This window comes from Acanthochromis polyacanthus, chromosome 6 (genome assembly GCF_021347895.1).
Source record: "Acanthochromis polyacanthus isolate Apoly-LR-REF ecotype Palm Island chromosome 6, KAUST_Apoly_ChrSc, whole genome shotgun sequence".
Lineage (NCBI taxonomy): Eukaryota > Metazoa > Chordata > Actinopteri > Pomacentridae > Acanthochromis > Acanthochromis polyacanthus.
In genome coordinates, this window is record NC_067118.1 from 26576845 (window position 1) to 26590481 (window position 13637).

At 42.1% G+C, this 13637-nt stretch overlaps 1 protein-coding gene across 1 annotated transcript; it reads left to right on the top strand.

The window, feature by feature from the left end:
• Positions 1-1027: 1027 nt before the first annotated feature.
• tamalin (trafficking regulator and scaffold protein tamalin) lies at positions 1028-11940 on the top strand. The gene is made up of 8 exons (XM_022206379.2): positions 1028-1606; positions 3402-3454; positions 4402-4456; positions 6394-6496; positions 7582-7675; positions 8862-8928; positions 9569-9635; positions 10996-11940. Exons 1-8 carry the CDS (start codon positions 1409-1411, stop codon positions 11478-11480), a joined length of 1122 nt encoding a protein of 373 aa, XP_022062071.2. The 5' UTR covers positions 1028-1408; the 3' UTR covers positions 11481-11940.
• The last annotated feature ends 1697 nt before the right edge of the window (positions 11941-13637 follow it).

Consider the following 13637-nt stretch of genomic DNA (forward strand, 5'->3'; position numbering starts at 1 on the left):
CTTTTTTTGTTTTACTTTGTTCTTCCCCGAACGCTTCACATTCAGCATTAATCGTGGTAGATAATGTTTCTACCACAGGGGGGCGTCATTGACCTTAGATGTCTGCAACATGAGCTGGTCCATTGATTCAAAATAATTGTCTGCTGCGCCTCTGTTAGAGTGAGCTTTTTATTTTACTTTCCAACTTAATCTATTTGTTGTCAAGAGCAGATGGAATATCTGTGAGTTTTTTCCCAGGAGAATATTTCTGAGCAGCAAAAACATTAAAACCAACAAAGAGCTGGAGGTTTGTCTGCGAGCAACAAATGCTGCCTTCAAAGGCTGTCGGACATGTCGTGACTTTTGACCTGATCACTTACAGTATGTGTAGAAAATTTGCCAACGCTGGCAGGATTTACACAACCGTCTGAATATTGCAAAACTTTGGCCTGACCAAGAATTATGTAACGACTCAGGCTTCACTAGTCATGTTTAAAGACACAGAAAAATACTCTTTTGAGTAATGATGGCTGAAAAAAATTACTTATTTTTTATTGGAAACATCCGGAGTCTATTAAGCAACAACTGATGGCAGCCTGTTTGTCTCTATGTTATTCTGCATAGTGAAGGTCAAACATCTAAGTGAAATAAGGCAGAGCAAACGCACTTTAAACTATAAATCCACAATGTTATTAGCATGTAAAATCATCAGCTAAATGTATGATTATCTGTAGCCCTCAAGTTTATTTTATATCTTCAATAATCAAAATAAATCAGACTTAATTTCTTTTCATGTATAAATATCACAATATGCATTTATTATAGTCATTAATTTAGAACAATAACTTATCTGTCTGTGATTTAGTCCTTGAAACATCAGATAAGAGTGAAAATGTCCCATAAACTGACAAAATATTGAGTTTGCACTGATATGAAATAGTGACATTTCTCACATGAGACATTTTTGCTTGAAAAAATGTCACAAACCACTAATCATTTATCTAAATAGAAGTCCACTGAGTAGCTGATTACTTTGTACCTCAGCTAATCAAATAATCGACTAATCGTTTCAACTTTGCACTGAGCTCATGTGAGGTGTTTTTTCTTATTTTATTTTATTTGACTGTTACAACACAAGCAATATTTAAATCATCACTTGTTGCTTTTTGTAGCCTCTCGCTTTCTGCTGTCTAAACGTGAAAGAAAACGTTCCGAGGTGCCCTGAAGGCACCGCAGAGGATGCACGTCAACGCGACAATTGGCTCATTTGTGTCCTCCACAACAAAGTCTCCGCCTCCAGCATATTGAGAGGAAACTCTCGCAGGAGAGGCTGTATTTGGTTCCACGCTGAAGCCCTGAACTCGGTCAGCATCTCGCCGTGCTGGAGGACAGCAAGGCTCTTTGTGTTTTTATTCAACTTTGAGCAACGATGACGTTCAGGAGGCTGAAGAAGGTGAACTCCAGCGGGCCGGACAGTGGACCCGCATCCCAGGACAACGACATTTATTTCCCCTCGTCCAAGTCGGACAGCTGCAGGACTGTGGACTTACCAACCAACTCCTCGGAGGTTTACAACTACAAGACTCTGGCTTACTCTGGAGGGACGCTGCCCAGGAACTTTAAAAAGGTAAGAAGTTCATTTTAACTCCCTCTGTCATAACTTTATGAGCTGAATGTACCTGCAGGTGAGAGTTTATTTTATTTTTTAAGCCTCTGTCCTCATGTCTGTCTGTAATACTAAAAAATATTAGCTATTAGCCGCATTTTTAAAGTTATCAAATGCTTTCAAAGTTCATATTTTATCGACCTTACATTACATTTATTTACTTGTTTACTAACTTTTGTAATTACTTCACAATAAGAGCCTCTCTGAGTCCATTAAGTGTTCATCAGTGTATTTATGTGAAAACGTGTGGTGGAAGTTGCTCACAGTTTATCGACAGAGGTCATCTCACTGAGAGCCAACAGTAGCCCATCCAGGGGCAAGTGTGGGCCACCCAGACACTGAGTATGATGTATGTTGTGTCAGGTAGACCACTGCCCAGGTCCTCATACCTGGATGTATTGCTTTACTTTGGAAAATAAAAGCAGACAGACTCGTTTTCATAGAGAGATGGTGAAAACTTTTGATATGACAATGATTTTTTTTTTTTGGAAAATATGTTGTTATTAATGAACCACTGCAGACTTGTGCTTGTCTGTAGTCGTCAGGCAGCTTTACCACACAATAAAACACTTATTTGAACAGTAAAATTTGCATTCCAAAGTCCATGTGGGGTGCTCATTTATTCAAAATGATTTAAATCAGGTGGACTACCGAGCTCACTGTGGTGAAAACTGTCCACACAGAACCACTAACGCGCTCTGTTCTCTCTCTATGTCTTGTATTTAATTTATTATAACAACACACATTTGAAGAATAGTTTCCATCATGATCAAGAATGGCATCATCTTGTGTATGACTCAAAAGTCACACAAAACGTCTATAAAGCTCATTTGATCCGTTCTAGTAGCTTTGTTTCTCTGACACTATTGGATGTCCTACTTGGAAAGCTGCTTCCAAACACACATGTGTAACAGTGGCCTGTGAAGTGACACACAGTTATCCACGAACCCACTCAAGAGCAGCTCCAGTGAGCGGCTACAACACTGCATTGTGCGGTGGATGGGGACGGAGGTCCTGCTCAGGCCTCCCCCATCAGGCTCTGTGGGTATTTGGTAATAAATGCACTCATTGAGGCCAGTGCGGGACAATTCTGTAAGTGTTGGGACATAAAGAAAGCAACATTTTACTACCCAGAGAGACTGTAGCACAAAGCAGCCTTTCATAGGAGCAGCATTTGAAAATGATTGAGTTGGAACAGAGGTGGACTGATTTAGGTGATTTTTGGTGGACTTTTCTGAACAGATACCTTCCTTATTTACACAGTCAGGTTGGGCAGGGAGCTGACCTGCTGCTGACTTTCCTGCGCTCTCAATGCAGATATTGTAGCTCTCTGCTCACCACTGTGTCTTATTTGTTCCTTTCAATAGACTGGAGTTTGTTTAAGCTGCTCCAAACTGTTGAAATTTTCAGACAGGTCCGGAGTTTGAGCGTCTGAAGGGGGCCGACTCGGTGTGGAATTGAGTTTAGTTGCGGATCTTCCTTCTGATGTTGCGAGTGCTGGTAGTAAACAAAGAGCAGCCAGACACGCATTTCTGGTTTCAGTACAATATTTCCATGCCGGCATAATGATTCAGTCGTTTAAAAATACAAACACACATGGCACGTGTGTGAGGCTTCAGGACCTGTTGGACTGGTTGATGCTCTGGTGTGTACAGTGGGTGTGTTCAGTAAAAGTTGGGGGGAAACCCTTTTGAGTAATCTGTGATCTCATGCAGGTGTCTGATGCTTCATGTCTTGTTTCGTTTTCTCCTGGCAGGGCGCCGGGCTGCAGAAGTGGAAACCCCTAACGCAGACGCCAGAACCACAAAGGTACAGTCTCCCTCATCCCTGGACTTTCTCATCTTTTTCACTCTTACTCCACATGAATGGTTTCATGACGTCTTGAGAGTGAGAAGCTGCATCTCAGAGTGAACGTTCGCCGTTAGAACACTGATCTTTTGTGATAGCAGCCATTGTTATGTATGATATTCTTGAGGGTTGTCATGAATTTTCATGCGTTAACTGTTTCTGCCTGAGACGTCTCGTACTGACGTCCTCCGGTCCAACAGACTGTTGTACTGTATGTCTGACTGTGACGTCCGCATGCTGTCGCTGGAAACACAAGAAGTCCTGTGCTGCCAGCAGAGATATCTCGTTATGCAATTTAGATAAGGACGCACATGAATCCAGACATTAACCCCTTATTGATATTCAACCCTGTGTGTCTTTCATTTGGCATTTTTACGAACAGAAAGTTATTCTGAATAAATATCCTTATCGTTAGCCTGTATGCTAATGGGTTCCGGTAATATTTACTTGCTTTAAAGGGCAAGGATGGAAAATGCTTGCTTCTACTGCATCCGAAAGCAGTAAAAAAAATGCTCCTTTTTGTTTCTTAGAGCTCAAGATGACGTCCAAATGCTCAATTTACATGGTATAAAACACAGAAAACCAGAAAATTGGCTTGAAAAATGGCTAATCTGTTATCTATAAAGTTTCTGGGTCTATTTGAATAATTGTTATAGCTTTTTCTTATTTACATGCCTTTCTACAGCTCAACCAGATGACAAAGGCCAAGAACAACAGATATTTGCCACAAATAACTTATAAAAACAGCAAATATATGCACTATGACTTCCTGGATTCATTTAATATCAAAATAGTAATTTGCTCATTTATCCACTGAATTACGATAAAAGAAGTTGTGATAACTGCACTATGAACAGGAAAGTATTGAAATAAAAATGACAATGTGTTTCTTCTTCATCTTCTTTTAGGAAGGTGGTGGTCCTGGAGAAAAAAGAGGAGGAGACCTTCGGTTTTGAGATTCAGGTAAGAAGATTAACAGCGACATAAGCAGGGGGGATTTCTGAAGTGCCTTTTAATAGGATTTTCTGCTATCGGCCACATTTCTGTCAGCGAGTGATGAAATTTAAGTGACTGAAACATGAACATCTTGTCCTGCATCTGTTAATCGGAGTGTTTGGAGATTAAAGGTCACGCATCAGTCGAATACCTCGTTGTTGTTAATCTCGTGACTGGAGAGAACAGGAGATGGTTTTATGTATTTTTTCTCTCAGCATCTGTATTTTAAGCTCGCACACTTCCCATACAGTATCATGCTTGACCTCAGTATCGGTCTGTCGCCCTGAAGCGTCGTCTCTCTTGCTCAGACCCCGTTCTTTAAATAGTTTTCTGCAACGGTTAAAGCGTGGGAATGTAACATGAATATTCTACAGCGTAGGCGCTCATAGTGAAGTGCTTCTTTGAGGAAAACTCATATTGTTCTATTTACGGTTTTGTTGAGGCTCCCGCCCTTCCTGCCGGCCGCGGCCCGACGGACGTGAGATCACGAGGCCCGGTCTGATGGAGATGGAGTCTTGTGTTTCCTGATGGCTTTCCTCCCTCAGTATCTGCTCTGTTAGTGCGGATGTGGTGCTGAGGATCCATCATGTAAATGTCATATTTGCATTTTGACAATATTTGCATGGGTATATGTTTAACTTTCAGGCTTCACACAGGCACAGACACACGCAAATCTCCTGAAGACACACTCATGAAAGCCGGTTCCATGTTCTAACAGGAGTACCTGACTGCCACTTGATAACTTGTGTGTATTTTACTAGTTTTGATGCTTCTACAGCAGCAGCTTCGTGTTGCCTGGCTGACGTCTGTATGACAAGGGGAAGTCTGTCTGTAGCATGCAGCGCTCTGACCTTCTGCAGAGATACTGTGGTGACTGAAACAAGGAAGAGCATGCAAATATATGTGGAAGTAACAAAACGGTCTCCAAGACAACACGATGTTTTCTGACGGTTGAAGAATCAGTAAATAGAAGTAAATATCCTGCAGTCAGAGTGTTACCGGCCTTCAACTAACAAATGTTTTTATCATCAGTTAATCTGTCAGTTATTTAGTTGATCCACAACCCAAAGATATTCGGTTTAATGTCACACAGTTATTCATTGTGCTTTGACTGATTTGTCCTTTTAAATGAAATGACAGCGAGTCTCTGATTTTGTCTGGTTTGTATCGTTGTAAACTGAATATCTGTGGGTTTTGAGCCGTTGTTTAGCCACAAACCGAGACATGCGACGAGGAAAATTTTATTTTCACCCCTCATCTCTATCCAGAAAGTAACTTGTGGCCAAAGCTTTCAGTTCAGTGAGGTAGTTTGTCTTGGAAATACGATGGAGTAGTAAAAAGTGGCATAAAATGAAAATACTGATGCGGAGGAGTGGGATGATAGTGGAGCGGTTAAGGCACAGAAAACACTGGGTGCAAATGCTGGTAGCAGTGAGTCCTGATTGTCATTCTGTGTGTCTCTTTCGCCACATTTCTCATCTCTCTACACAGCTTGTATCGAAATGCAATGCTTTGACTGAGTGTTTAATAGCAGTAGATGGTATTATTTCAAACATTTTTCAGCATCTATTAGGCTGACCTGTGGCTTCTTATTGAGGTTTTGTGTCAGTTTCTCTGTTATATAAGGACAGTTTTTGGATTCGCTTTAATAAGTCCACCTGGGGGTTTCAGTTTTCTCCGATAGGAACAGAAAAACCTCCTTCTTGACTTGTTTACGTCACATCTCTGCATGTTCAGTGATAAGATCTTCTTTCCTGCAACGTCCGTCATGGCTTCCTCAGCACGTTATTTAGCGTTTTTTTTTTTTCATGTTGCATTGTATCACTCCAAACAGCTGACATCAATCATGTTGCATAAGATGATTCCTTGACATTTCTTTAATTCTGTGCGGTTGTCTCTTTCAGACTTACGGCCTCCATCATCAGGACCAGAACTCAGTGGAGATGTGCACGTTTGTGTGTAAGGTGCACAACGACAGCCCGGCCCAGCAGGCAGGACTTAAAGTTGGTGAGTGCACACTTTTTCCATCTGTATGTTTTGCTCTTTTTTATTTGTATCCAAGCCTGAAATAACCTGAAAAGCACTGGAAATAGACATGAGGAAGCGGGCATCACATGAGCTTTAGCTTCGGCTGGGCCTCTTCTGTGTTTGCCAGCTGACACTTGTGCACCGTACATCAACAAAGCACTCATGAGTTCCAGCCCGCTGTTTAGGGAAGTACAAATACCACTGTTTGCCTACTCATTTTTCCAGTCAACAAACAACTTTAGTGAGCGGCTATTTCAGCCAACATGTATCTGCCAGCTCTTCTCACCAGCGTGCCAGACAGAGCAGGGCCAGCCAGTTTTAACGGGAGTGATATTTTTATTTGACAAACATGTCTGGCTCCATTTTCTGTACTTTTCTTTAAAAAATAAAAAAATAAGTGAAAATAGAAACATTGCTATAATAATCCAGCCCATTTTTTATAAGGAGCATTACAGGAAGATGATTTTTAAGTGAGCTGAGGAGAAGCATCTCTTTCCTTGATGTCATGCTTCCGCAAACGGTCACAGGCTCTCAGCTTAAGTCTCCATCAGAGTGTCAAAAAAAGGGAGAAGGTGATTATCTGCTGCTGCCGCCTCCTATTTCCTTCATCCAACCTCCATATGTCACTTCAGTTTCACTTCCTACATTCCTCGCATGCTCGCTCAATTGTTCCCCGCGTCTCTCTGCGAACACAATGACTTCATCACGGCGGTTTTTGGAAAGAGTAAAAAAGGCTTTGTGCTGAAGTTTCACAAAGGCAAGTGTCACATATGAGAGTCCGCATCTAATTATTTCTCTGAACCTGAAGTAGAACCGTGCGACTCTTATAAATAGACAAACAGCTTTCACACAAACATGCTTTAATACTGAAGCGTCCTTTTTCTTGAGGCGACTGCAGCTCTGCACGTGTTTCCACATTTGTGCCGCATGTGTTGAAGTTTCATTTAGAATCAAACAGGCCTCAGATGGCTGCATCTTGGAGTAATTAAAGCCACAGTGGATAAAAGTGCATATTGATCCTACTGCTGCTGGTTAACTCCCATGTTGTGTGTGTGGTCGTGCAGGGGACACCATCGCAAGTGTGAACGAGGCCACCGTGGAGGGATTTCGACACAAGGAGATCGTTCAGCTCATCAGGGCCTGCGGAAACTCAATCAGGTACACGGGCAACAAAAACAACAGCAGCAGCTTCAGTACTTTTAGTAATTGATTAAAATGTAAATTTATCAAGAGCAGCATTCGTTTGCAGAGGAAATTGTATTTCAGAATTTGGTCACCTTAGGTTGTTTTAAACGTGCTGTATCAATGATTTGACTTGATGAAGTCCATTGTGTTTTGAGGGCTGCTCCCACACAGCTTTAAAACAGCATTTTAAAATGACATATTACATAACTGTCTGCATACTTTGAGCGTGTGCAAGTTGGAGAAAATACAGCAAGAGCAAAAAGTTACTACACAACAGCTGCTAACAGAGACGGTAGCACCTGTAAAACGCTGTCAGTCACGTGACAGGGGTGTGACGAATCAGAGAGTGAGTGTACTAACAGTAAGGCCCAATCAGAAATCAATGCTACACATTTGCTTTTGCCTCAGAAATGTTAGGATTTGTTACTTTTAGTTTTGTATCAATTCAATTCAGTTGCATAAATTTGGGTTTTGGGCTTTTAATTGTGCAAATAAAACAATCTGAAGAACTAGGTTTTTATTTTTTCGCACTTCACAGACTAAAAGGTTAAACATAATTAAGAGTTTTTGAAAATTTTGCCCTTTTTTTTACTCATTTTATTGAGAGTTCCAATAAGTCTGTCAGCCGTCGCTTGAGTATCTCGCACATCGCTGTTGGGATTTGCTGAGTGGGTCTTTAATTTGAACCACTCCTTTCCTCGCCCTCCGTCTCTGCTAGTAAAAGATTAAAAGGACAATTGGCGAGGCCCCGACTGTGAGCTTCCAGAGCTCCTGCAAAGGACGGGAGGTGAACCGCATCAGAGTGAAGTGTAGGCACAGATTTTATAGACTGACATCATCAAACTATACTTACAACTGGAGTCCGTATAAACTGTTAGAGTGCAAACGAGCTCTGTAAGTTGTCCTTCCACTCGTGTAAACTCAAAGGCTTTGCAGCACTCGTGTGTCTGAGTGGAAACTGTATATGTTTCTTATCCTTGCCCTCTGCTTGTAAACTGTCGCTCGACAGCAGGCCTTTTCCCGCCACCGACTTATGAAAAGAGCCTTTCATATGGTCGAGTTTTTTATCGCTGCCCTTGTAGTTCCATAACTGTTAATAAGCGTAGCTGCATCCTGTTCTGCTGATTAAGTCTTTTGCCTTCTGGTTTTTCACTTGAAGGCTGGAGACGGTTTACAGTGACTCAATCCGAAAGGCCGAGCTGGAAGCCCGACTGCAGTATCTGAAGGTGAGTTTTTTTTTCTCTGCTGCAGCCGTTTTTTTACCGTTTGTCATCAATGAGTCAGCCTGATTGTGTGTCCGACGGCCTCACGCACACACATTATGTTAAATGCTTGATATAGCCTCCACCTCCCCCTCCCTCCACACCTGTCTCCACCAGCAGCAGCACCTGTTGCACCAGCAGTTTGTGCAGCAGGCTCGCTGCTCGCTGCAGACATTCTTAACTCGAGCTGCCTGTGAAGTGGTCGACTGAGCGAGCTTTTCCCCCAAAGATTACAGCAGCTGTCCGGCTCTAATCCGCTGCAACACAGCCGCCTTCTGGGACACTAATGCAGCTTTTTAAAGATTAACCTGCTGCAGAAAACGCTGCATTTGGTGCAATCAGAGATGCAGCTGATGCTGATTGCTCACTAAATACTATATAGCTTGGACTCAAAATCAAACTTTAATACATTCATCTGTCGAGGAAACCCTTGTATGTCATATTCACCGCACTTATCTTTTTGCATCCAGTGCAGATGCAGTGTGGGTTTTTCTTTTCTTTGAATAGCTACATGTGAAAATGCTCGATCCTCAGTTGTTCTGTTGATTGTATGTTTTGGTTTTCTTGTCACAGTCAATTCAAGTGTCTCTGCCTTTCTTTGTAGCAAACTCTTCATGAGAAGTGGGATGAATATCGATCTCTGATGGTGCAGGAGCAGAGGCTCGTTCACGGTAGGTCATTTCAGGTTTCTTGTGTAGCTCAACTGTAGTGATACTGGAGTTTTTAGGCCAATGTAGGCTTAAAAAAATCCACCAAGAATCAGTGGACCGACACTTTTATTGACATAGATGCAGAACAAACAAACAATAGTGATATGCCCAAGTAATTTTAGAGAACATTGTGAACTCCAAGCAGTTTCATCGAATTCGGAGGTGAAGGCCACTTTAGGCCAGTTTTTGTTGCAATATTAAGTTTTCTGGAAACGGCACAACTATGGCTAGAGGTCGAGAACTCAAAAATCTCCTCTGTGCAGCATAACAAAGTTAAAATGTCATAGATAAATAAAAAAAACACAATAATAATCATTAAACTTGTTAAAAATTGAAAAAACTGAATCAACACATCCAACATTTTGTACTGAGAGTACTAGTCAGACAGATTTTTTTTGTTTTTTTACAAAGTCTGGTTAGAGCAAACTATTTTTTGGTGAATTTTTAAATTAAAAAATGTGATATTGAGAAAATATGACAATTTTTAAGCTAGGATTTGGTTATTTTTCTGGACAGAAGGGCGCATAATAGATGAGTAGATCAAGAATCATTCAAGGATCCAAGAATTCTCTGTGTTTATACAGTTTCTGGCTCTGATAAATGGTGTCATTTTTTTAAAGATAACATTCCTTTAACACCCACTGAGAGTTTGTGGTTTAGAAAGTTATGTAGAAGGACGATCAGAGAGTCGTCCATCAAGGCCAATACCCAGTTTTCAGTTTTAAGGAAAACGATCCAGATCTGCACCAGAACTTAATGGGTTCCTCCTCTGGCCAGTGCTCCACATCTCCACCCAGTTCCAGTCAGACAAACAAATGTGTTTTGCCTTGTATTAGAAAAAAATCGACTTTTTATTGCTTATTATGTTTCTGAACTGCCTTAAACCTGGTGATTGAAGATTGTTTACACCAATGAAATAAATGATTTCCCAGTACTGTTAATTCTGTTACCGTGTTCCTCCAAGATAATTTAATAAGTGTCCGCACCGCTTTCCTAGAAGTACTGGGTACATTCTTTAAAAACAAAGAGCGTCCAGGCTGCAGATCATGCAGTCTTTCATTTTGAATCGATGTTTGTGTGTTTTGTTCCTACGCTGGGACCAGACATTCAGGATTAACACCAGATAAAAGCAGTATTATACAAACAAAAATTAAAAAATGCTCATGTTACCAAACTAGGAAAATAACCATTTCTTTTGTGATCAATGAAAAGACTGATTGATTGATTGATTAAACCTTTATTGATCCTGCAACGGGGAGATTTTCGCTCTGATGTTTTAGTTGAAGTTGCTGAATCCTAACATGTCCTTCCTCCCCTGCAGGTATAGTGATGAGTGATGCTGCCGTGTACGAGTCCCTGGAGTCAGCAGGTATATACGGCAGCCTCGGTGCTCCCAGTCCTGCCGCTGAGAGAGCTCTCCGATGCACCGGCAGCACCAGCAGCAGCGCCAGCTTCCTCAGCACGGCCACCGAGGACGACCCTCTCTACCAGACCTGCATTTACCAGGCAGACGGCAACATGGACTCAGAAAACGCAGACAAAAACAAAGACCAGCAGCCGCCACAGAGGCTGCAGCGCCTTCGACCGGCCAGCGAGCTCTTCGTGACGGCCAAGACGCAGCTGACGCGCAGCGCCAGCACCCGCAGCTACATGAGGGGATCTTCGTCGTCGTCGAATTCGGGGGAGAAGCAGGGAGGATTCAACTCGCTGCAGAGGAAACCCAAACAGAAGAGCTTCCGCAGGCGCCTCCTCAAATTCATCCCAGGTTTGAATCGACCGCTGGAGGAGGAGGAGAGCAAACTGTGAGCAGCAAACGGATCTGTTCACCCAACAGACTTAAAGCACCAGTGACTGTCAAACTAAACTCCCAAAGAAAACAGCAAACAGACCCAAAGAATGGCGAGTTTGAGACCAAAGTGTGCTGGCTCTGTAGCTGCACCTCTCCCAGACCAATGAACATTTAGCTGCATTCAGTAGCTCTCAGTGTTTCTCAGCTGTACATAAGTTTTGTTTTAGTTCTGATCTTTAAATTATTTATTTATTTTTAACATGTTTGGATTATGTACAGAATGAAGGACTTTTTTTGTTTTGTTTTTACTGCATGCTTGACCTTTATTTCGACAGCTGAATAAATCGCCCACGGTAACTGTAATTGTGCAACACAACGTTTTATAAGAGTTTGATATCGACCCTAGTTGATTTATTGATCCCATTTCATTTTTCTGCCCAAGTTCGTGGTTCCTAAAAATAAAATATGTGGCATTTACTGGTTACATGCTCATTTTTTGGCACAGAACCTGCAAGAAAAGCTGTTTTGTTCCACAAGCCACTACTGATTGTGGGAATTGCAGCTTCCAACCCTGAATTAGCACTCAGACGTCGAGTGTGTGCACAGTCTGTTTGTAATTTCCCCGCTGGAGATGCGTCCTGTACCATGTGATATTTTTAAATGTAGCAAGCCTTTATAGTTGCACAACTCTTCCACAGTTTAAGAATGTTATCTTCCGAGTTTTGGAGGTTAGTGCGCGGCTTTGGATGCTTTGAGGCTTTTCGTGCTGCTAGGTATCCAGAATGGAGGCTGTTGTATCGACTCTGACACAGTTTATTGTTGGGAGAATGGTGAGGAATGTGCGGAGAAAGGCATGACCCAAAATTCCAAACACAACCGCTTTCTTTCAGCTCCTGAGTGCTGATTCCTCCTCTTCCACGCTCCCATATTCCCATGGCGGCTTTAGTTGTCCGAGGCTTGCTTGGGTGTGTGTGTGTGTGTGTGTGTGTTTGTTGGGCGGGGGTTGCTTGGAGTCTTTTCATTCCTGGCTCCCAGCTGACCCATGAGGTCATGGTGGTCACTCTCTCCGTTGGCTGTGCGTCGTTGATCCCTTTTGTCCTCCACCATTCATTCACAGATGCATCAGGAGTGTCGACGATGGTGAGCGATGGTATGCGGCCATGTGTCGGAGCCGGGCCCTCTTCAGGCGGTGGGGTGAGGGTGGAGGGGGACTGAGGTTGTTATGCACGCTCAGTGGTGCTTAAAACAGCAGTTTAGAGTGAATGGGCTGAATGCATAACGAGGGGATAATTAGTCGGGATGATGGCTCACTAGAAACAGTGTGTGAAGGGGCCATTTAGCAGAGAGAGAGGATGCAAACGAGGAGATGCTCGGCAATTAACACAGTAGGAGATTAGTCCAGGCGTGTGGCTACTGTTGCAAATGTTTGGACGCTGCCCGCCTGCTAAAACACTGCTGTTTATTCCAGGAGTAAGTGGTGAATTAGTTTGTCTGTAGGTTGCAGCTTCTTGCACTGTTCCCCCATCTTTTAAAGTAGCTTCTTAAATGCATACCTCACTGCTCTGTCACAACAATATGTGTTGTAATATACTTGCATGTGCGTATGTAATAGTACTTGCTACCGCAAAAAAGGCCGGATTATTGTTTTTGCTCAGCTGGTTTGACAAGAAAAGGGTCAGTTTTATATCAACAGCAAAGAGAAAACACTTTTGGAGATTGGTAACTATTTTTGTCAATTAATTATTCAATCATATAGTCTATAAAACATTAGAAAACCTTTAAAATAAAAACATACCCCAGAGCTCAAAGAGATGCCATCATATGTCTAGTCTCAAAACTCCCAAATATTCAGTTATATTTCTCAAAAGTAAGCACTCATAACCATCATGCTTGGCCTTTTTGCTGTGAACCGAGACCTTTAAGTAGCAGCTGATTAAGTGCTTGTCTGTGTACAAACTAATAAAACTGAAAACCAACATTTATTCATACATATTTTTGCTGTTGCTTACATCAGGATCCCACCTGCTGCTGAAATCATCTCTGGTCAGAAAAACGTCCACCTCTACGTGTAACTCTGACATGAGCTTGCGCTTGTATGTTCAGTTTCATCCACAGACTGATTACTAGATGACGAATCACTGGTAACACATATGACACAAGTGAAACACAACCCT